At 43.6% G+C, this 24,898-nt stretch overlaps 1 protein-coding gene across 1 annotated transcript in view; it reads right to left on the reverse strand.

The window, feature by feature from the left end:
• cdh4 (cadherin 4, type 1, R-cadherin (retinal)) overlaps positions 1 to 24,898 on the reverse strand; it is a 107,868-nt gene that overhangs the window by 62,349 nt on the left and 20,621 nt on the right. Inside the window, exon 3 of the mRNA XM_080422260.1 lies at positions 1,708 to 1,863. Coding sequence (XP_080278386.1) covers positions 1,708 to 1,863 — 156 coding nt within the window. The remainder of the gene's footprint in view (positions 1 to 1,707; positions 1,864 to 24,898) is intronic.

Genomic DNA, 24,898 nt, shown 5'->3' on the forward strand with positions numbered 1-24,898 from the left:
CACAGAAGAAAGTGCAAAGATGTCAGGGGCATTCTTTCATTTGGGATGGCATCAGGATTGGTTTTCGCAGGTGATGGCTTAGGTTAGTTACTGCTGGTCTTCTCTGCCGTCCAAGCCCACTCATTGAATATTACATTTCCCCAGACGTTTCAGTATCACGCTAACTAGCACAATTGGTCTAAGATCAGGCGAAGCCTCGACTCAAATATCAGTCCTGGCTAATGGAGAGCTGTGGCAGGAGAGAGCAATGGATGGAGTGAAAGTGACAGCAATGGACTGTCGCAGAGGTAAAGTGTCCATCCACCACAACAGAGTCTACGGGTTTAAATCTACCCGTGGTGTAGCCAGCTTGGATGAGCACTTTACAAACACAATTTAAGAACAAAAAACTAAATAAATTGTTCTTTGGATTGACTTTCGTGATCACTTTTGATGCAATTTTGTTCACCTGAAAGTTTGTTATCCAAAATGCAACCCAATAGGTAACCTCATCTTGTGATTACATTGTCACCAACTCTGATCATGAAGCCCGGGGACCTACTGAGGTTGGTATTGGACGGAAAAAGAATGGATTCTATTTTTCCCAGGTGACAGTGTGTTTTCCGAAAGCCAAGTGCAGACATTGCTGAGCTCAGAGCTGAAGATTTTTTTGACCTAAAGTTTGTCCCTGTCCGAGACCAGAAGGGCAGAGTCATCTGCAAACAGGAACAAATTGCAGTTGCATGCAGAGTTCCCTGACAGGTGAGCCAGTAGGGTACAATAACAGTGGCAACACAGAAATGTGTGGGGAGGATTAATTGGCATAACAACTCAATTGGGAGAAAAATTTGGTAAAAATAATTGGCTATTCAAAATGTTAGCAAAGAGAGAGCTGCATGGTACCCGCTCATTTTCAACTTGTAAAAATGGACCCTTACAGATCCACTTTTGCACTGTTAAAGTAACACTCAGGAACATGCTGTGTGACTCAACATAGTGTACGATAGACCCCCGCCCTCCCACACACACACACACACACACACACACACACACACACACACACACACACACACACACACACACACACACACACACACACAGAAAACCAACACCTGCTCATTAGCTCTAATGATAAGTAACAATTTCTCCAGCTCCATCCAAACACCGACCACCCCGTCTCTAAGTCTCCCTGTCTCTGACTGTCTCTTTTCTGCCTCTTTTCATCACTTCCTCATTGCAGGTAAATCTTCATCTAATTGACAGGTGGAGTGGCTGTGGCAATGTGGGTTTTGTCAAGGCAATCTTTCTTTCATCGTCGGCGTTGGCATTATTCAGAGCCTGGAGACGACCCGCTTCAATGCAGCTGTGTGCAGGAACATAACACTGCTCACCAAACCTAGCCTGACTTATGGTTTTGTTTGTTTGGCAGGTGATATCAGAACTAGAAGGACATGCCAGAGAGAGAGAGAGAGAGAGAGAGAGAGAGAGAGAGAGAGAGAGAGAGAGAGAGAGAGAGAGAGAGAGAGAGAGAGAGAGAGAGAGAGAGAGAGAGAGAGAGAGAGAGAGAGAGAGAGAGAGACAGAGAGAGAACATTTATTCAGGTATAATTGAAGGGATAATTTGACAGATATGCACACAGGGAGAGGAGTGAAGGGATACAGATAATGACTAATGAACCAAAGAAACAGACAGACAGACAGACAGACAGACAGGTGTGTATGTACTTACATGATAGGAGGCCCTCTCTTCTCTGTCCAGGGGTCTGGTGACGTACATCTTGCCGTGTACAGGGTCTATGTTGTAGACGTCACTTGGGGGCTGGTCGGCTCCAGCTCCTGTGATGCTGTAGCGGATGCCGATGTCCTGGTCCTGATCCGAACGGATCTGCAGATGAAACCAGACAGTTTTTTCAACCACTTGAACCCTAGCGTCCCTATACTGGGCATGTCATAAAAGGCAAACATTCTGCAAAAATAGCAGATATACAAGCTCACAACGCAGAATGTTTGGTGAGCTCGGTGAGCTTGTTGGGGATTTGGTGCAGAGGGGAAACAGGAGAGAACCAAAATTAAAATGGTGAAAATTTAAGAAGAAATATGACAATTTTCACCTATAATGACATACTGAAAATAGGAACGGCAGGTTTAAAGTGGTTAAATAAAATGTTATATACATGTGTAATATATAATATATTCATATATAATATAGACACATTACTGGCTGAAACAGACCGCACAGCAAGTAAAGCTATACATCACATAATATGTGTTTGATATAAAAGAGTAAAGTCAAAGGTTCATCATCAAGCAAAAGCACTCCTCCTGAGTGCTTTTGCTTGAATGCATTAGCACTAACAAGCACAAGGGGCTGTTCTACTGGAGTCATTCTGAACCCATGGAGGAACACGAGAAATTCACCCAAAAGAGTAACTGTAGCGTAGACTGACGGAATGGATTCAACTGTTTCAGCAACATAGTGGATTGCTTGGGATGTTCCATTTGTCCTCATTGATAGATATGAGGCTACGTCTGCCCGCTATCTGAGTAGTTGTTCATTTAACCAGATGAACCCTATAGCGTCAGTATTCTGGCCATGTCATAATACGCAAACGTTCTATGAAAAAAAGCAGATCTACAAGCTCACAACGTGTTGCAACGTGACACGTTGTGAGCTTGTAGATCTGCCATTTCCGGCTAAGAGATTTGGTTTGGGAAAAAAGGAGGCGGGCAGGTATAGACCCTTGGGGGACCCTGGTTAATTAAGTATATATAGGGTTTAAGTGGTTAACTCTGAGAGTGTACACATGGATAAATTAAGGATTTTACTGAGCACTTTGATGCCGTTACTCTTGGTTTCCAAGGGTCAAAAACACACTTTCATCTTGTAATATCTCAATCCACAATTTCTTGATTAAAACCGACAGCTCCCATATCTGGGTTTTTACTTCACACACAGCTCGTAATGTGACACATGCAGTCAGGTGATATATGGCCCACAGGATAAGTTTCAGCATACTGCGCTCCCAATACCACAGCAATAAAAATATCAATAGTTTATAAACGGCTTTCCGTTCGGCTCAGTGATTCGCTGTCTGCTCGGAAGACAAAAGAACATTGGATCCTTGTTGTAACTTCCTGTACTTGATTTGCAAGGAGCTCCAGGGATTCAAGCAAGTCACTCCACAATTTACAGTTTATTTGGCGTTAAAGCTGCCATCCATAACCTTTATGCCCTACCTGGGATTTTAACGCAGGTCTCCTCCTGCATGAGACCACATTTCTACTGCTTGGCCACGGGAGATATTGCACTATTTAATATGAGAATCAAGGACCAAGAATGAAGAGGGGTTTATTTATCACTCACTCATACAGGTATACAAGCAGCGACATGTTGGTGGAACATGTTCCACAAAGACTGTGCTAACGCAACAATGAGCTTCAGGTAGTACCACTACCTGACACCAGGGTCTACATTTCCCAATGGAAGTGTAGAGCGGTGGTTCTCAAACGTTTTCATGCAAGGACGACCAAATTGATGTGTATTTGGCCACGGACCAAATTTTTTAAATTTTCAAAAAATAAAAAATAAATAGTAGATGTACAAGCTTGCAGCATGGCACAAACCTTGTAGATCTGCTATTGTTGAATAGCCAACATATAAATGGATGAAATGTGGTTAAAATGATTGTGACGCTATATTAATTACTTTTGCTGGGGACCCCCTGGAACCTCCCCCAAGGACCCCTGGGGGTCCCAGTCCCCACTTTGAGAACCACTGGCGTAGAGCGACTACCTCCAACCATGCACTGCAGATGTACCACTTATATTGTATTAACATCTACTACTCCGATTCGAAGAAGTTCATGATTGCAGCTTTAACATTGACTGCAATTTGTCTGAAAGCATCACAGTGGTGCACAAAGGCTCTGACAACAACAACAGGCTGTGATGAATCATCGGCAACACAAAAATATTTTCCAGAAAGGTGTACCTGCAAGAACCTGCTGAGCAGAAGAACACAGATTGTAAAGATAAAAATAGTATCTTAACAATCACTGATGACCAGCTTCAGAAATGTCACGGTTGGCATTAATAATAATAATAGATTTGGTATTATTTAACACACAGGCTGTTATCATCATGCTGACAACAAAACAAGAGCAAAATGATCCTTTGTTGATTCAACTTAAAAAAACAAACATCAAAATAGCTAATCACCTAATTTCCATACCATTTGCCATGACCAGATATCTGTAATCAGTAGTTGTAATCCATGACTTCCCAAACCCATTTCTCCTGTGAGCTTTAGGAGAATAAGATACATCACTTTAACCCTGATGTCTCTAGTTTGGGCATGGTGAAAATGTTCAAAAACAAATGTTCAAAAATAGCAGATGTACAACATGGGACTTAAGTGGTTAAAAGTGTCTCCCCCCCCCCCCCCTACATTATGTGCCAAATAGTCCATACAATGTTTGCTCCCATCCCTCTCCTCACAGGACATTACGGAGTTGGAACTGAGCCATCACTATGGTTACAAGTCAGTGGGAGTAATCACAGAGTGAAATGGAGATGAGGGAAGGCTCCGCTCTCTCTTCCCCTCGCTCCACATCTTCTCCTCCGATGCAATTTTCCTGGTCTGTGGGGCTGGAGATCATGCGTGAAAATGAAATTACTTCATTCGTCGAGCAGGCGACGGCAGCTTTTGCATAAAACTTTCTCTGCACGACACCCTCTCTTTTAATTTCCAACGCACATTGCATACAGACTCTAAGAGAAGGGCTGCGGGGTGAGAATATCGACGCCCTTGCTGGTGTTCATGGGTGTACTCATCCATTCCCTGATCAATACACATATAATGCCTGATCTGCTGTGTCCATGTACAGTTCCATCTTCAGGTGCAGGTCTGGGGGACTGTGCACGGCTCCGCCTATCAGAACACTTGAGCTATTGTACTTGGTGTGACTGTAATTGCCGTAGCGTGATTATGGCATTGTAACTCTGATCAGCCGCGTTCGTAACGTTGGCCAACATATAATGCCATTTTAACAAAGTGTGATCGTTCAACCTATTGTGTCCACATCATCCGAAGGCTTGATAATTTGTGGCAGAGCAAGGGCTCACGCATTCCGGTCATTAGAACGTGCCTAAAAAAATATTATTCCTTATTTGCTTCCCTGCTGAAGGAAATAAATATGCTTTTTTCCCCCTCTAAACAACAAAACAAACCAAGGCACATTAACTATAATAAATAAATAAATCACGCACGGAAAGAAATCCAATATCAAGTGTCTTCTCTGTCAACATGTAAATATTTCCTGTGTACAGCTACGAGGTCGCTGTGTGGTAGCCTTGCCAGTGTGTGTGTAGCGCAGTGTGGAAAGTAACTAAGTACATTTACTCAAGTGCTGTACTTAAGACGGGGTGCCGTGATTTTCAGTGATTTTTCCCCCCCTAAAACATAATCATCAGGTATTATGGTTATACTAGGAGGAAGATTTTTTCAAAAAGTGTACAGAAAGTGTTAAAATTATGTTTTTACCTTACCTTTCAGATACAAATTATGATATTATGAAACGTACAATGCCCACTTTAGCCCTATTTTTTTAAAATATATTTTTGGGGTCTTTTTCTGACTTTATTGATAGGATAGTGGGCTGACAGGAAATGGGGAGAGAGAGACACACAGCAAAGATCGTCGGGATCGGGAGTCGAACTCGCGACACGCTGTCAAGCTGGATTACCAGCATATGTGGTATGCGCTGGACCGCTAGGCCAGCCCGGTGACCCCTTAGCCCTATTTTATACCTAGGCTATTTCAAAATAGCAGATCTACAAGCTCACACTGTAGATCTGCTATTTTCAAAACATTTGTACTTTTATTTTTGGTACTTTAAGTACATTTTGTTACCAATACCAATACTTTTGTACTTTTACTCAAATACATTTTTTATTCGGGACTTTTACTTGTAACAGAGTACTTCTACATTGCAGTATTGATACTTTTACTTAAGTAAAAACATTTGAGTACTTTTTCCACCCCTGGCTACGAGGTGGCTGTGTGGTAGCCTTGCCAGTGTGTGTGTGTGTGTAGCGAAGTGTTTGACAGCTGAGAGATTCGCTGTGTGGGCACTAAAGCACGGATCAAAGGACTGGCTCACTTCAATAATTCACCAGGCCGCCATGTGAGAAATACACATATGAAATTTCACCTGCCACAGACCTACGTGAGTGGGTGTGCGATTTTCTCTATGTATGTGTTTGTGCGTGTGTGGTGTGTGTGTGTGCGTGCGTGCGTGCGCGTGCGTGCGTGTGCGTGCGTGCGTGTGTGTGTGTGTGTTACTTCCTTCCTTCCCTGGAACTTCAAAGCAGAGCCGTGTGCAGTTGACACAGGGCTTAATAGCTCCACGAGGGAGGGGGGGGGGGGGCTGAGAGACAGGGGAGTTCTCGCATGTCACCTGGCCTCGGCTTTCACGGCTCCTTAAAATTCCACATCGGGGGCCACCTGGGAACACGTGTCACATTTGCGGCTGTCTCTTAATGAAGAGTCTTTATGTTGATAAATCGAATAAACGAAGAAGCGCGGCTTCTCAGGAGTCTCAGGAATCCCATGAATGATGACTGTTCAATTGAGCCATCTGAATGGAGCGCTAATGATGAAAAGAGAGATTCCTGTCTTCTCTCTCTCTCTGCCTCTCTCTCTGTCGCATTCTCACATTTTCTGCTTCTCTCTCCTTGTCGCTCATTCTCTCTCTCGCTTGTCTCTCTCGCCCTCATCCTCCTCTTGGCTCAGTAGCCTACCTCCTTGCGCAAGACGACTAATCAGACTAATAATTGGCAGGAGAGGCAGAACTTTCCTGAGTGCTAGTCTGTCACATCCGACCAGACATCAGATAACTGATCCATTTGTTGCTCTTTTAGAACGATTTCCTTGATTACTGACAACTTTCGGGATGTCCCGTAGGACATGCTTTCTCCCGGAAGAGAGAGACAGAGAGGTAAAAACAGGGGGAGGGAGGGAGGGAGAGATAGAGAGAGAGGGGGAGGGAGGGAGGGAGGGAGGGAGAGAGAGAGAGAGAGAGAGAGAGAGAGAGAGAGATGAGAGAGAGAGAGAGAGAGAGAGAGAGAGAGAGAGAGAGAGAGAGAGAGAGAGAGAGAGAGAGAGAGAAACTGTTGTTTGAATTCAATCGGGCTTCAGAACCTCCCATTCCACTGACACATGCCTACTGTATCTGACCGACTACATCAAACGTGAGGTAGACGCGGGCAAATACTGCGGCATGGTCATGTTGGACCTCAAAAAGCGTTCGACACTGTAAACCATTCAATTTTACTTGATAAGCCCCTGAGGGCGATTGGTTTTGACTGCACATCACTAAACTGGATGAGATCTTACCCGGAGGGAAGAGAACAAGTGGTTGACATCAACGGAACCATGTCCTCATTCCCTCCCGGTGAGCTGTGGGGTTCCTCAGGGCAGCATTCTAGGGCCGTTACTGTTTCTTTTATACATTAACGACATGAATGCTGCTGTAACTGCAAACTGTTCCTGTTCGCTGATGACTCGGCACTCCTGATCTCGGGAGAGGACAAGTTGCAAGTTGAGGAGGCGCTCAGCTCTGAACTCTCAAAAATCCGTACTTGGCTTACCGATAACAACTGTCACTACACCTTGGGAAAACTGAATCCATTCTCTTTGGGACCAAACATTCCCTCAGAACAGATGGATGTAAATGATTTCAAGGTCAAAGTCGATGACACAATTCTCTCTAGCAAAGAAGAGATTACCTATTTGGGTTGTATTCTTGACAAATACCTGACAGGTGAAAGCATGGCTACAAAGGTGGTCAAAAGAGTAAACCAGAGAACCAAATTTATGGGCAGAGTTTCCTCTTTTGTCAACCCTCAGGCCCTCAGGACCCTCTCTGGGGCCCTGATTCAACCACTTTTTGACTATGCTTGCACCTCCTGGTACTCCAACTCTGGTACTCCAACTCCTTGGTACCTCCCAAAACAAACTGATTCGGCTACTCCTCGGATTGGGGCCCATGACCCACCTTTCTCCCACCATTTTGCCAGCCTAGGCTGGCTCAGGGTGGAAGACAGGGTTAAAACAACTAAAAATGGGACTGGCCTTCAAAATTGTAAATGCAAATTTGCCCGATATGCCCCCTATTCCCGCATATCTGAGTAAATACCTCCAAAAGGTTAGCGACACCCACAGTCACAATACCAGGAGGGAGCGTTAACAACAATTTGGTACCACCCACCCATAAAACAAACATGGGCAAATTCTCCTTCTACAGCACTGCCACCCAGGATTGGAATAGTCTAACTCCATCCCTCAAAAAATGCAGTTCGCTGGGCTCATTTAAAAGAGCCTTAAAAAAATCACCTTTCAGGAGGCCAAAAGAGGAGGTAGTACCATTTTCCCGTTAGACAGCAGACCCCCCCCCTCTGTTCTTGTACATATTTTTTCCCCCATTTTTTTTTGTATATTTTTTGTTGTACGTGTTATTTTTTTTTGCTGTTTTTTTTGTAATGATATTTGAACTGTGGTGCCACTATATATGTATATGAATTGAATACCAAGGCCCTCATTGGAAACAAGTCCGCAAGGACTTTTATGAACGGACCTGTTAGACAAAGTATTTTAAATGTAACTGTGCTGTTTTAAATTTTTTGCCTAATAAAATAATCAATCAAAAAAAGAGAGAGAGAGAGAGAGAGAGAGAGAGAGAGAGAGAGAGAGAGAGAAACAAAGAGATTGAGAGAGATGATAGAGACTGAGGGAGAGATGAGAGAGATGAGAGAGATGAGAGAGATGAGAGAGATGAGAGAGATGAGAGAGATGAGAGAGAGCGAGATGAGAGAGAGAGAGAGATGAGAGAGAGAGATGATAAAGACAGAGAGAGATGAGAGAGATGATAGAGAGAGAGAGGGAAAGAGAGGGAGAGACAGACAGACAGAGAGAGAGATGAGAGAGATATGAGAGAGAGAGAGAGAGAGAGAGAGAGAGAGAGAGAGAGAGAGAGAGAGAGAGAGAGAGAGAGAGAGAGAGAGAGAGAGAGAGAGAGAGAGAGAGCTATGTCGACAATGGGAAATCAGTTGTGGGGCTAGTGTTCTGTTGAAGTCCTCCAGGCATTGCGGGACACTCAGACACATCTAAAGGAATCCATTTCCATTTATTGAGCACGGCTGCTGCCTCTCTAATTAGCAAACTGTGAAGTTTCAGTCTGTCCAAATCTTCTTTAATTGCTCCGATGCTTTCTGATTACCCCCCTTCCGCATAAATAGCTGGATTCCGACATAAGCAGGGATTAATTTGATGTCTACTTGATGAATCAAGCAATGCACAGCAGAAACAGGGGTGGGGTAGTAGCTTTGTTTTTTTTTGTTGCTTGTTCTTTCCCTCCTGACAGTATTGCGCTTCCAGGAAAACTACAATCATTCAACCAAGAAGTCATTAAAGGACAGCAGGGCTGCAGGCTCCCGTGGGATTGTTATGGGTTACAGTGTGCTAACAGCTAATGTCACACAATAATGGGAATCTGTGGTTTACACTCTTTGATAGCCTCTTTTATGTCTCATACACGCTTAATGGTTTTAGGATGTAGTCCTTTAGTTCCTCCCATCTCCCTCTCTTATGTTAGCTCTTTATGAGCTTAATCACCTTTTCTTTCACTCTGGGGCACTTCAGACAAACCCCCTGGAGGGTTGGGAGACACTCATGTGCTACACCAGGGATCCCAGGATACGTTCGATATCCATACAGCACTATACAGTACAGTACAGTATGAGGAGAACACAATGACCTATACTGTAAACGGCCTATAATTGCATACAAGATTGCTAGGAAGACAACTTTGCTCATTGTTGCCCTTTAACCCTTGAACCCTAGCATCCCTATTCTGGGGCAAAGATTCAGCTAAAGGTCCATCTACAAGGTATGTACTGTATGTACTGTATGTATGTATGTATGTATGTATGTATGTATGTATGTATGTATGTATGTATGTATGTATGTATGTATGTATGTATGTATGTATGTATGTATGTATGTATGTACGTACGTATGTATGTATGTATGTATGTATGTACGTACGTACGTACGTATGTATGTACTGTATGTATGTATGTATGTACTGTATGTACTGTATGTATGTATGTACTGTATGTACTGTATGTATTCTATATATATACATGTACACACACACACACACACACACACACACACACACACACACACACACACACACACACACACACACACACACACACACACACACACACACACACACACACGCACACGTATACGGTATGACATTGTGGGGTAATTCTTAATCTCCCCATACAAATTAGATGGCCCCATCTTGTAACCTGAAATGACTTTGAGTGAAGAATAATAGGTTCATGATTTATATACTGTAATTAAGCAAACATACAGCTGTAGTCAGAGTCTCTGTTCTCCCTCTTGCACTGAATAACTGTAACTGTCGTTGAGCAATCACTCACAACAGCCTCCACGAGGTACCAATCTGTGGATTGTGGACTTGTACTCCTGCTGTATACTGTACAGAGCAGTCAGCGTGCAGAATTTTGTCAGCAGTGGTGGAAAAAGTACTACATTTTTTTACCTAAGTAAAAGTATTAATACTGCAATGTAGAAATACTCTGTTACAAGGTATCAAAATGTACTTGGTATCAAAATGTACTTAGAGTACCAAAAGTAGGAAGTACTCATTATGCAGAATGTCCGGTTTCACAAGTTTTCAAATGTATAAAACTAGAGGTCCGGGCGCCCTACGGGCACCCAGCCCGCTAGCCGCGCACGGGGCTCTAGCGAGGGCGCGCTTATTTTGGGGTACCAGAATCGTGGGATAAAAATTTCCCCAAAAAAACTTTATTAAAAAAAAAATAATAAAAAAAATAAATACATGGCGGACCCCCTGGGGGTCCGCGGACCCCCTGAGAGTGTTGGGACCCCCGCGGACCCCGGTGAAACATCGCGGACCCCTTCGGCTGGGTTTTTTTTTTTCATGAAGGTGGTTGCTTGTTTCTGGCGCACATCTGGCAACACTGACCTGTCTGCTTGTCTTTTCCCAACGTGGCAACTCAGATGCCGAGTCGTGTGTTGTTGTTGTGGGGAGATTACAAAAGCGGCTGCGTGGTGTTGGTTGTCTTTGGGATGTACATGGCACGTGAATGACAGACATATTACCGTGAGTGTGGTGTGGTAGAGACATGACTAAAGTGAAAGCAACGGCGCGGGTTGAAGCGAAGTGGTCGCGTGTGTTGTTGTTGTGGGAAGATTTCAATAGCGGCTGCGTCGTGTAGGTTTCGGTTTCGCTCGGCACTCTCCCGCACGGTGAAAGATGATCCCTTGCAAAGGTGTTGGGTTGCGCTGTGCTGTGGGGTAGTTGGGGTTGCTCGTGGGCGCGCATCCAGGCAGGCGCATGGGCAGTTCTGCCGATGCAACTTTGACCTAACTGTAACCGAGGCACACCAGGTCCACACCAGGTCGCGCATGCGCCTTATTCCCAATTGTATAATAAGATGTATTAAAATCTTCTGAAAATAGCAGATCTACAAGCTCACAATGCGTCACGATCCGACGCATTGTGAGCTTGTAGATGGGATTTTCAAATGGCCTAAATGTATAGGGTTGAAGTGGTTAATGAATGTTTTGTAATAATAATCAAAATCTACAAAGTAACTAATAACTAAAGTTTTCAAATAATTGTAGTGAAGTAAAAGTACAATATTTGCCTCTGAGATGTACAGTAGTGGAGTAGAAAGTAAAAGTACCTTAAAATTGTACTTAAGTACAGTACTTGAGTACATGTAATTACTTTCCACCACTGCCTGTCAGTACAGAACAGAAGGGGACCACCTATAACACCTTTCCCAACATTTTTGGATATGATATGGTAATGAATGAAAGCATGATTCCGCAGCTTGTTGTAATTACGATAGGTATAAATGGCAAAACACACTGTCCATACCAATTAATCCAATTGCAAACAGTGATGAGGAGCCTGATATAATTTGTCTCTCTTTGGGTCTGTATTGGTACCAGATGGTCAGGTCATCATGTAGAATCAGCAGCAGCAGTTGGTAGGCTCTAGGCAAAGCATGTCAACCATTACTCATTTTCAAGTCTTAGGGTTAGCAAATTGTAATTAGCTTCAAATGTTTTTTAATGTTCCCTTATATTCCCCCCTTAAATCTTTACTATGTTAGAGGGGTTTCATGGTCTTCCCACGATTTTTCCAGAGAGTGATTTCATCCAATAATTATCAAGTTATTATTAAGTTAGATTTATTAAAGCTGCAAGTTCATTGTCCTACCCAGGATTCGAAACCGATTATCCCGCATAAGAGACCAAATTTCTGTTGCTCTGCCAATAAGGTAGGCCTATCCTATTTGGTCAGGGCCAGGGGAGATATTGCGCCATGAGCTTCAGGCAATATTAGATTGCCTTAGAGAAGAGTATGGAGACCACCTCCAACTACTGCAGAAGTACTAGTTATAATTGGATCAATCTGGGAACCCAGCACCAAATGAAAAGGAAAAACACCTCCCTCTGCTGTTTTTGACTATCTCAGTTGGCTCTGGGAGGAAGAAAACGTAGCACCCGTGCGCAAGGAAACCGGGGTTTTGGTCTGCCTTCAGCGCATCACTTCCGGTGGTGCGACTATGTTTTCATTCCCACTAACAATATTTCTACATGGAACACTAACACCACTTCTCCCAGAGAACATGGATCGTTTTGGTTATAAGCCCACTTGTTTCTATGATGAAAGAGCAAGTTAAAATGTGAATATCTTTCCGTGGTTTTTCTGCTCCGCGGACGCTATTGTTAAATTAGTTTCGGTTGGTTTCGAGAGGGGAAGGATCGACGGACACGTGAATCCCGCCCACTACATTTGATTGGGTAAAGCGCGGCCTGCTTCCTGATCTGAAGGCACGCCCACTTGTAGGCTACTGCGTACATGTTATGACGAACCTCCCCGACAGATTCAAACGCAGAGCAGAATCTGTTCTTGAGAGATTATAATTGGATTAATATAATCATACACTGAATAATATTGTATTCATTAAACTAAGTTAAATTGTGTTGTGTACTGTATACGTATATTGGTGGCTTTAAAGATACAATACAAACTGTAACTACACCAGGAAAGGGGAGGTTTTCACTGATCTTCCTGCCTTGAGCCATCCTGAGAATCTTGCTGGTGATGTCTGTTCTGGTACAGAGCATTACCATTAAGATTAAGACAGATATAAAACAATGAACTGTACTCAACATGACTGTTTGGAGGGGTGTATTGGTGCGTTAAGCTGCCTTATCGAAAGCTCATATTATTTGCACAGTGCACCAGAATCCTTGGATTCACACACACTCCATTTGATAATATCTCATCTGTGTTTACTATTGCTTATAGCTTTTTTCACTCTTTGTTAAACATGAGGGAAATGGCAAAACTACATGCTTTTTAACTTCCACTTAAATTTGAGTTTTGCATGGCTTTGATCCCCCCTGCTGTGTGCTTGTCACTCTTCAAAGCTGATATGCCCTGCTTTTAAATTCAAATGCTCTAATAGGGCATCCACACATCCTGCAAAAAGACTGCAGGATCAGAGAGAGAGAGGATGAAAAGGAGAGAGAGAGAGAGGGAGAGAGAGAGAAGGAGAGGCAGACAAAGTGAAAACACAATTTCCAATTAGGGTAGATATGGGAACACAAGTTTTCGCCAGCCTTCAAACTTTCTCTCCTACAAAATATAATAACAGTGTTACGGCGCACATGCACAAGTGTGGCGATAGAGAGGAGGGTGAGAGAGAGAGTGAGACAGATAAGAAAAAAATCTGTCGGTTTAGTGGCACCGACAAAGAAAAGAACGCTCAGGGTACGCTGAGGGTTTTAAAAATAGTCACAGAGGGGGTCCGTGAGGGGGCTCAGGTTTAATAGCCTCAAGTAAGAGCCACTGACAGCCAGTGTCGCACACAGTTATCCCTGATCCTCGTAAAGAACAGCTGCGTCGCAGCCTCGCCATGCCAGACAGGCTACTCCATTATGGATCGGAAACCGAATGGGAAATGAACCTGAGCGCCGCACGCCACAGTTGTGAAATATGGATTTTTCTCCTTCTGTTCCCTCCTTTTCATGGCAGCCCCCCACGTGCCTTTCATCAGTCCTTCTGTATCCCCCTCTGCCTCTGTCCTACTCGTTCTCTGTCTCTCTCCATCCATCGCTCCCCAGTGGGAAGGTACAAGTGAGAAGTGAGACTTCCGTCAATACAAATGAGCAGAAAGTCGCCACCTGAGGAAGAATTACACTGTAACTCCACTGCATGCTCTCACTATTCTCCTGAACTGAATTCTTCTTTCAGAGTAGGGTTTCTTGAAGTAAATAGGATTTGAATTTAAAACCAGATACACCCCTTTGTGTGTTTTTATTTTTTATTTTCATAAACCTATCACATCCCGCAGGGGAACTTCAGTTTTCAGCTTCACCCAGCTGAGTGCTGCCCACAAAGGAGAGCGTAGGGGGGGGGGAGCAGTTAGGGGTTACAGTAAGTGTCTTGCTCAGGGACACTTCGACACATTGCTGAGGGCTGGAATTGTACCTGGGACATCCGGGACATCCGGATACCCAGACAGGCTTTCTAACCAATCAGCTATGCCCTGCCTGAAGCTCATCAACACTGTTATCTCCTATGGGGAATTCCTCTTTGACTCAGCGGAAGATGTTTGGTTTCCCACACGGAAGACCTTGGTTCAAATCCTGGGCGTAACACATGGTCCTTGTTTTGACGTGTTGCATGAAATAAGATGACAACTCACTTAGTTACAGTGCCAAAAAAAAGAGAAGAAGATGGTGAAGAAATCAACCCCCAGAGAAAGCAAAGAGAGAGAGAGAGAGAGACAATACATGGAGGATTATAACTGATGAATTTGTCCATTAATCCTACAGAAGTCTACTGTATGTATTTATGTCTGTGTAATACTGATTTGGCCATCCTCCAAAGTGCTACTTCATTTTCCAGTTTTCAGTTCCTCAAAGTGGGATAGGCAAAAGGCAAAAAATAGATCTGTCAAATAGACCTGTGTGTGTGAACGCGTCATATAATATACAGTCCTCGACCATTAACTAGACAAAGACTGGAATTGTAAAGTAGAATGGTATAAGGTTTAGAGAAAATGGCAATTAAAGAGAGAGCAAATATTAATGGAAGTTAAAGAGTGACTCAACCAAACCCAATTACTGCATTAGCAGAGCAATCTAGATAAGGTCTGCAAGAGGTGACAACCCTGTTGAAATGGACCAGCGGTTAACAATGGAATTAATTCTACGGAGGCAAGAGAAAGCACGTGCAGCTTTTCTCTCAGCCGCATACAAGTATAGCCACATTCTCCCTCTCCGCAGAGGCCAACATCCCTCTCTTTCCCATCCATGCACACTGCATTTGTGCCCCTGAAGAGTGTCCATTTAGTTAAATGGCTAAATGGATCGTCTACACTCAACTAGGATTCCTAAAGGAAAGGACTATAGGTACACTGTCCCCCAGGAATCCCCTGGACAGGGAAACACACTATGGTCTAAAGTGCATGCATGGCACATGTGCATTTACAGTAGCCACATCCAACTCCCCTTTTGCTACCAAGAATTGAGAATCGAGAGAGGGTTTGTTGTCACTGTACTCGTACAGGTACAAGCAGTGAAATGCAAGAGTGGCAAGGTCTGCAAGACTGTGCTAACGGCAACAGAATAACAACAAAGAATAATAAAGATAAAAACCCATGAGAAATGTATAGAATGTATAGAATGTGCAATGAGGCATAACCATGTATACACATATACATTGTGCGGTGTCCGTTTGAGCAATCTGTACACGATTAATTACAGTTTCAAATAAACCCCCCCCCTATTTTTTCCCTATTGTTCATGTACTTGGGTCTGACACCCACTGGGAAAAAGCTCTTCTTGAGCCTTGAGCCCCAGGCATTGAGAAACGCTTGCCAGTCTGCTTCATCACAAACAGCCCGTTAGTGTTGCCTGTCTTACGGAGGTCTGCTGAATGCACCACCTTCTGTACAACTAGCAGATCCCAGGAGTGGCTATTTCCATACATTACAGTGATGCCCCTGTCAGTATACAGTACTCTGAGTGGTAGCAGAAGGACGTTGGGACTCCATGCTGTATACATAGGCGGTATGGTCCTTTAACGGTTTAACCCATTAAGACCTGACGCCAATTCTACAAACGCCTTCTAAATCAGTAGTTTGAGCGCGCCCGACAAAGAATGATGGGATTGTTCTATTGTTTACATTCTGTTCTTGTGTTTGATTGATTGATTGAATACGTTATTAGACAGAAATGTAAACAGCACGAGGTATACGGTCAGACATTTGAGCTAAAAGGATAACAGAAACAGGTCCTGGGGACTTGTTTCCATTGTGGTGTTGAGTGAAAGCGGCCGCGCTCGGAAACAGTTTAAGTGATATTTGTTGTTAGTGCGGGTGATCCAGAAGTTAGAACCCGGGCTGATCACATGTGGATTTTTGGATCGTTTTTTAATTTTAATTAAGTCACCAGTTCTTCAGCACAGACTCCTTCTTTCTTTTAAAATAGAAGAAAAGATAAGGGTAATTCCGGAAAGGAAGAGGTGGTTATACTGAGACACCCTGAATCTTCCACATTGACTGCCAGGAATTAATGAATTAATTCATCCGCCACCGCCAGCGTTTTTACTACTCTTCCGAGACCCACAGATTTTTTTTTCAAAAAAGATGTAAACAACATATGTCTGGGGGGGAGGACGAGGGTCTCTTCTATCATATGGAAAATATACATTGTAACTGCGATCTTCCGTTCTTTAGTTATCGGCAATTGAATATAGCTTGTTTTCACCAAAAACACTATCTGGGGAAAGAAATCAGAGATAAATGTATTTTATAAATCTGATAACGTTATTTGTTTAGATCACGTGATTGCTCTTAGTCCTAGGATCAGTCACAGGTTGTGGAAGAGCGCCCTCTATCGTAATCACTGAAAACACCAAATGACTTCTATGGACATCAATGGCAGTCAATGTGTTAACTGCCTAAGGTGGTACAGGCACTGCCTCTCCGTTTTTGCCTCAGACTCTAATTGCATTCTCGAGGTCAGGTCCGCGGTGATGTGCCCTCGGTGCTTGAAGCTACTCACCCTCTCCACTATGTGCCCCATCGATCATGAGGGGCGTATAAAAGCTCTGCCATTTATTGCAGAAGTCTATGATCATCTCCTTGTTTTTATTTTTTGACCGTTTTCCTTTTTCCTGTGACAGTTCTGCCACCTCCTCCTGGTAGAGCCATCATTTGAGATCAGGCCCACCACCACTGTGCCGTCGTCAGCAAACCTGCCATGGCGTTGTGTACAGTGTAATGTTTCTGGCTACACAGTCATGGGTGTATAGGGAGTACAGCAGAGGGCTCAGTAAAAGTCCCTGTGGGGTTCTGGTGCTGAGGGTGAGGGTATTAGAGGTGTGACTGCCTCCCTGACTACCTGTGGTCTGTTATTTAGGTCAGTGGTTTTCAACCCTTTTCATATCAAGGGCCATTATTTATTCGGCATTTGAGCCACGGACCACCACTTGATGAGATTTAGACTCTCAGACCCAAGACTTAGAATATTTTGTTATCGTTGGATGAGATTTTGTCCACAATTCCATGCTGTATTGATGTGGTATCATAGGAGAGATAACAGGCAAACGTTGATCAAAACAACAATTCTTTCATTAAGTAATTCAGATAACAATAATTAAAAAAAAAGAAATCTGCTGAGGAAATGGACCTCCTCGTGCGCAAAGTGAACGCGTGCAATATACGGGTAGTAAGAATCCACCAAAGCTGAGGTGAAGCAGGCGCGGGAGGAGATATCGTGAGCATGTCCTAGTCCTCTGGCATTACCAGAAGGTCCGCCACACAATGCCGAAAGTCACATAATGATGTCAGGAGACGGCGGAAACATACAGTAAGCTCCCTGCCCGCCGAACATATGGTGAAAATGGGAGGTACAGTAGACAACCCTCAGTGGCCATGTTGATTCTGGCATTTTGGGGCATGCGGTTCAGAATCATGCCTTCCGAAGTCCTGCCATGTGTCCAAGACTGTAATATATTGACATACTGTATCAACAAGCGTAACAGGGACGCTGCACGCTCTAGTTGTGTCTGAGTCCCAGAATGGATATTGATGACCAGAAACAAAAAGAAAACCAGAAAGGTATCGGTTCACAACATTCTTCAAAGACAAGAAGTCCTTGAACATATTTCAAAGGTGAATGAACATATTTGAACACATTTTCTATCCGCAATAAAGTGCTTATTGATATAAACAGCATCTCGCTCTCTCTCTGTCTTCTCTCTCTCCTTGACTCCTCCTCCTCATGAAAGACGCATCGCAGTGGATCCTTTTCCAACTATTTCCCTATTCTTACTATGCATATTGTTATTAATAGGATAAGGATAAATACGTTCTCAATCAAGTGCTTTAACATGGTTTATCTGACGTTTCCAAACCACAACAGTTATTTAGGATGTTGGTGCCTCCCACCAGCTCAGCAAATTGGGCCCCTGGGCACTCGTCTGATGTAATAAATATGTATTATATATAATATCATATTTTTGTGACCATCTGCCATGTTGAACATGAGTGATGTGTTGAACATGACACACTGTACATTCTGATGGATTTTGATTGCAAGCAGATTGTATGCATGTTGAGAACACCTACAGTATAGTGCCTTTTAAATAGCAGAAAAATACTGCAGGTCAATGGCAGAATTGCTTTCTGCTGCTTCAAGATTGCATTGCTGTCTTACAAGGTGCTGTAAAAAGGTTTCTGTTAAAAGGTTAAAGCTCTATATTCTGATAGTATTCATTGCTATAGTGTTTGTTCAGTAACAGGGGTCTCCTCGTCTCTCCAACTCTTTAATAAACAGAAAATACGTTTTGAGGTCGGGATTAGCCTGACACTCAGCCTGAATTTTCATTTCGTTTCACTCCATTATTCAGTCTGAAAGCCCTCTCAGTGCAGCCGATTTCTGAGATGGGGGCGTGGCAAAAGTGGGACTCTTTGGCGATTGGTTCATACTGGATTATACCGATCCCGATTCGTCGTACAGATTTTCAACCGAGAAACACCCGCCTTCGACAGCGTCACCAGACCCTGAATGCGAGGCAAACGATTCAGGGGGTGGAGCCAGGCTAGGTCGGGATACCAATTTCACCCAATCAGGAATCAGAACCCATTTATCAGCTTCAATTTTTGTTTTTGTTTCATCACTTCCAAGTTCACTTCTTTATTATCCTGGACCCTGTATGAGCTCTTGGATGAAATCGGTATCCTGAACTGAAAATATACTTTCTGTTTACTAAAGAGCTGGAGAGACGTGGACACCCCTTTTACTGAACAAACACTGTACGTACAGCAATGGTTGCTATGGGAATATAGAGCTATTTAACACGTATTTTAACAACTACAACAAAGTCCCTTACACCCCCCTTTAAGACCAACATGCCCAAGAATGCACAGATGGCCACAAGTACATTTGCTTCATAAACAATGTGGACGCTGTGCATGAAAATGACAAATCACTGCAGCGGTCGGAATCTAGCAATGACACCGCTTTGTGCTAGGTGTAAAGATATGGTTAAGTACAGCAAGGACGTGGTTGTCTGCTGGAAGACTGCAGCTGAGGTGAGAAAGGGGGCTTTTTGGTGTTTCTGCACTTTCTCCTCCCTGTCCAACCCTGTCGCATCTTGCTGCCATGATGCCATCCCATCTCACAGCAGACGCGCTGGCCTGGCCTGACAGGCTGACCAATCAGCAGCATGCCACGGCCAACTGAAAGACCTCCTGGCATGCCAAAAGGCTAGTGAGGTCCAACCAATCAGAGGGAGGCCAGCTTTGAAAGGAGGGCCATGCTTGGCTCACGGATATGCTAAGGTTGCCAACCAGAGAGAGAGCCCCCAGGGAGGTTCGAGTGTGGCTCCCAGGGAGGCTGCCAGAGGGGTCAGGGCTGAGGAGAAGAGAGTGACAGTTATTTAGTGAGGGGCCGAGCTCTCTGTCAGTCACCACAGCACTCAGCCTTTGTACCACCGGGCCGGCTCTAATGGGACTGTCACCTTCTAATTGTCCGAGTGGGGATGCTGGGTACACACACACGCACGCACGCACACAAACACGCACGCACGCACGTGCACTCGCGCGCGCGCACACACACACACACACACACACACACACACACACACACACACACACACACACACACACACACACACACACACACACACACACACACACACACACACACACACACACACACACACACACACACACACACACACACACACACACACACACAAAGAACAAGACAAAAAAAGAACAGAACAAATCCTAATAAGTACCTTACTTCCTGGTGGCATTCATTACTTAAAATAAATTGGATTTCTGGAGATTTTCTTAACAGCTTTTCCTGCATTATTCTGCATACAGTGTGTACACGACAATGACCTTGTAATTTATGCATGCGAGTTGGTATGCATAATTCTAAATGGAAGTCCTGACCACATTTTATAATAAGAGTACAAACCTATTTTGAGCTAAGATTCATTATGCACATTGCATTCGGCCATGCAATGGGATTAATATTCGAATACGTAAACCAAAATGGACCTAACTAAGATATTACGTTTTGACTATTCTATGGTTAATTTGTTCTCCTGTTGGTTTTGAAATACAGGTATGTTTCTGTATTCAAAAGTAAATCATTTTGCAATATGCCACTAATATTATTAAGCTCACTGGTCATTAATAGCCATACAGCTTCTACAGTACAATTGGGTTGTTTTGTGAATAATATTGTATAACAAATCTGCATGGATATGGGCAAAACTAAAAAGCGCTTACAGAAATGCCAGTGTAAAAAAACTAAAGAGAGAGAAAAGATAATTACAGAGATAAAAGCATTAGTATTGGATTTGTATATCCAATTCAACTGAATATAATAAAACCCATTTCAGACAAACTTGGTGATGTTTATTCATTTCAGTATATTAATCAACTTAATTAAATATAAGGCTGAAAATAAACCCACTATTTCCAATAATGAAAGAGCAGTATCAGAATGACTCACTCCCATACACATTATGTTAACTGTGTGTGTGTGTGTGTGTGTGTGTGTGTGTGTGTGTGTGTGTGTGTGTGTGTGTGTGTGTGTGTGTGTGTGTGTGTGTGTGTGTGTGTGTGTGTGTGTGTGTGTGTGTGTGTGTGTGTGTGTGTGTGTGTGTGTGTGTGTGTGTGCGCGCGCGCGTGCGTGTGTGCACTGTGTGTGTGTGTGTGTGTGTGTGTGTGTGTGTGTGTGTGGTGTCACAAAAACAAAAACCTCAAAAGTTTTGCCTCTAAATTAATGTTAAACTTTTGGTTCAACCAAACTGTGGTAGCAGGTGATGATGATCATTTAGTCAGGTGCCTTGTGATTCTGTTGGATTTAGATCAAATATATCTAAATGAGAAGCCTCCAGTCATTGTGATTGGAAACTTAAGAGTTCAACCATGTCATTTATTACAGTTGCCATAGGCACTGCAATAATAGCCTTTTTACAATAATGACCCAAAACAAATTGGATTTGCTCATTTTGCTCTGCACTGTGATATCGTGGTTTACCTCCATGTATACAGTATACACCTCAGGCTTTTTCAAGCTTTGAGAATAATAATATATAATGTATACCTACATCATAATGGCTGCATTTTAGCTTCTTGGAGTGAAAGGGCAGAGAATTATGCATAAGTTGTTCCCTTAAGAAAAACAGAAAACAGAGGCCCTTTGTGCGTACACTTCGCTTCGCCTCATTGTAGTCCTTGAAATGAAAGAATCAAGTAATGTTAGAATAACCTTTTATAGTATGCTTACTGGATTCTAGCTCTCATCATTTCTCTCTCTTGGGTGGCGTGGGCGGCAGCCTTCAAATATCATAACTTCACTCAGTTCCACTCTCTGACCCTCGGCTTGGCCCAAGGACGGTTAGCAAATATCCATCCTTCTCTTTTGAAACCCTGTCTTCTGTTTTCTTTCCACTTTTCCTAATTATTCTGTTCTTTTCTTCACACTGACCATGGGTCATGGAGGCGGCCACCGTTGTGCCATGCATGGCTGTGAGGAGAGGAGAAGATCTTCTATCTCGCATGCTCTGACTGCATTCCATCAGCTGTGGCTCATTGGCTTCAGTCTTAGGTGCTGCAGGAGACAGTTGAGATGAGAATGCCACAAATGGCCTGAAACTAATGTTGGCCTCTTTACCCCTGCAGATTTACAGCACTCTCTAAATGGCTTCTATTTTTCCTTTCCTTTTTTTCATTTCCAATCCCACCCCCCACACACATACACACACCACCAAGCCCTCTCCCGCTCCCTCGCTCCCCCCCCTTTCTCCCCCTCTCTCTCTCTCTCTCTCTCTGAGAGAGAGAGAGAGAGAGAGAGAGAGAGAGAGAGAGAGAGAGAGAGAGAGAGAGAGAGAGAGAGAGAGAGAGAGAGAGAGAGTGAGAGACAGGAGTCGCTCTCCTCATCTATCTCAGTATTTAACTCAAGCTGTTTTTCAACCTCTCTATTTCCACCGCTCTTACGTCCGTTGAGTGACATAATTTATTTGACAGCAAAAGCTCTGCAGCATATTCCATTTGAGCACAATGGTAAATCAGTGCCATCAAAGTCACGCCACTCGCGATTCCTCACGACTGGACTGCACAAGTGCACATGGCAATGCAAATGGCTGCCAGCAGAATGATGGGGCTCTGCCACAGAGGGTGTGTGAAATCGGACGCCGTGTTCATACCAAGTAGGGTTAACTTTAAGCATGGTCACACGATCACTGCACTACAGCAAAAACCTGACACAGGGAAAATGTGATAAATATAAGAAAGGCAATTACAGCTAAAAGACGATGATGATGATGACATAACAGGACAATAATAGATCCCACATTTCTTGTATTTGTTTATTTTCCCCCCAAAAAAGCCTTTCCTGTTACAATAGGTATATGCTTTAGTGTCTTCTTTTATTTAATCAGGTTATTATGATTTATTTGTATCGCTTTTAATAAATCTCAACAAATGAGTAACCTGTGTGTGTGTTTTTTTCCTGTCTTATTGTAAGCGGGGTTAATCAAACATCCCACAACAGCAGAGCTCTATTAGCCTCCTACGGTGCGCAGTGCCATGGTGACAGGGCTGATGGAACAGTGTTCCCTCTTTGTCCTCGCTGAACCCAAGTGAAAAACAACCACGGCAGACTTCCACACACCTCGTTTGATGGATGCAAATGGGTAATTATACACCAAAGGGTAATCGCTTTTTTGTGTTTTTTTAACCTGGCTCCTTGAAGGACCAGCCACAGAGACATGACAAAGAAACACAGAGGGAGAGAGAGGGAGAGACAGAGAGAGAGAGAGAGAGAGAGAGAGAGAGAGAGAGAGAGAGAGAGAGTAGAACAATGAGTTTCTTTTGGCATGGGGGGAGTTAGCGCACGCTGAAATCGAGTGTGTGAGCTTTAAAGGCTGTTCCCAGCCACTTCTGAGACAGGCAAAGATAAAGCCCTAAATCCCAGCCGCTCCTGTCAGAATGGAGAGTTGTGTTGCAAAGAGAATTGTGGATAGAACATCTCCCAGAGCAGCGGACAGCATGAGTCACATCCCCCATGGTGCAAAGCGTCCAACTGTGGCTAAGGGCGGTAACACACCGCATATATAGACACATTCACACAAACCTACACACTCATATACAGTACATTATGTGTCAGTGCTGTAGTCTAGGTTTTTTAAGACAGTATACCATAATTATTATTACACCATTATTCCCTCGCGCACGGCACGTACACGCACACATACAGTATACGCGTATGGTCACAGAATGAATTATTGTGGTTACACAGGGTATACTATTTTTTTTTAAATGATACTATAATAGATAGAGTACACTGCGTATATAGAGTATACTGGTAGAACACACCACTGATGTGTATACATTACTTAGAATTGCACTCATACACACACACACACACACACACACACACACACACACACACACACACACACACACACACACACACACACACACACACACACACACACACACACACACACAACACACAAACAGCAATCCAACACAATCTCACACACAATATGTCAAAAGTGGATACAAGAGGGTCCGTTTCTCCAGCAGGGCAGTGCCTCCCCTGACATGCTGTGGCCCTGCTGTGTGTGTTATTGTGGGGACGAGTGTTTCTTCGCTTTGGTGGAAAATGTGCCCTCTTGGTGAAAGGCGATTTCGGTAATCCGGGAGTGTAAGCCGTGCTGTACAAATCGGCGTAAGGGACTTGGCGTGTGTGTGTGTGTGTGTGTGTGTGTGTGTGTGTGTGTGTGTGTGTGTGTGTGTGTGTGTGTGTGTGTGTGTGTGTGTGTGTGTGTGTGTGTGTGTGTGTGTGTGTGTGTGTGTGTGTGTGTGTGTGTGTACAGTATGTGTGTGGGGAGTGGGGACCAACAGAAAGCTGGGTGTCTGTGTGGGTGACTGATAAGAGACAGAGAGAGTGAACAGAGTATAGAGCAGCCGCTTTTGAATCACTGAGCTGACAGTGAATCACCCCCATGGAGAACTTTACTCTTTTTCTCTGTCAGTGTAAAACATGTGACTTTGTGACTTAATACAGTTTGTTAGGCTGTCAGTACCGCATTCATGTTCATTTTCACTTATTTGTTCGGTCTAGGATAAGATAAGTGGCAGTGCAGCCGATGAAATGTAAGCAGATTGATCAGTTTCACATCTGTGTGTACTTCATTAGCATTTGACTGACATGGTTGAGGCAACGCTAAGGC

Source organism: Gymnoscopelus braueri, assembly GCF_963280865.1.
Source record: "Gymnoscopelus braueri genome assembly, chromosome: 3".
NCBI classification, from domain to species: domain Eukaryota; kingdom Metazoa; phylum Chordata; class Actinopteri; order Myctophiformes; family Myctophidae; genus Gymnoscopelus; species Gymnoscopelus braueri.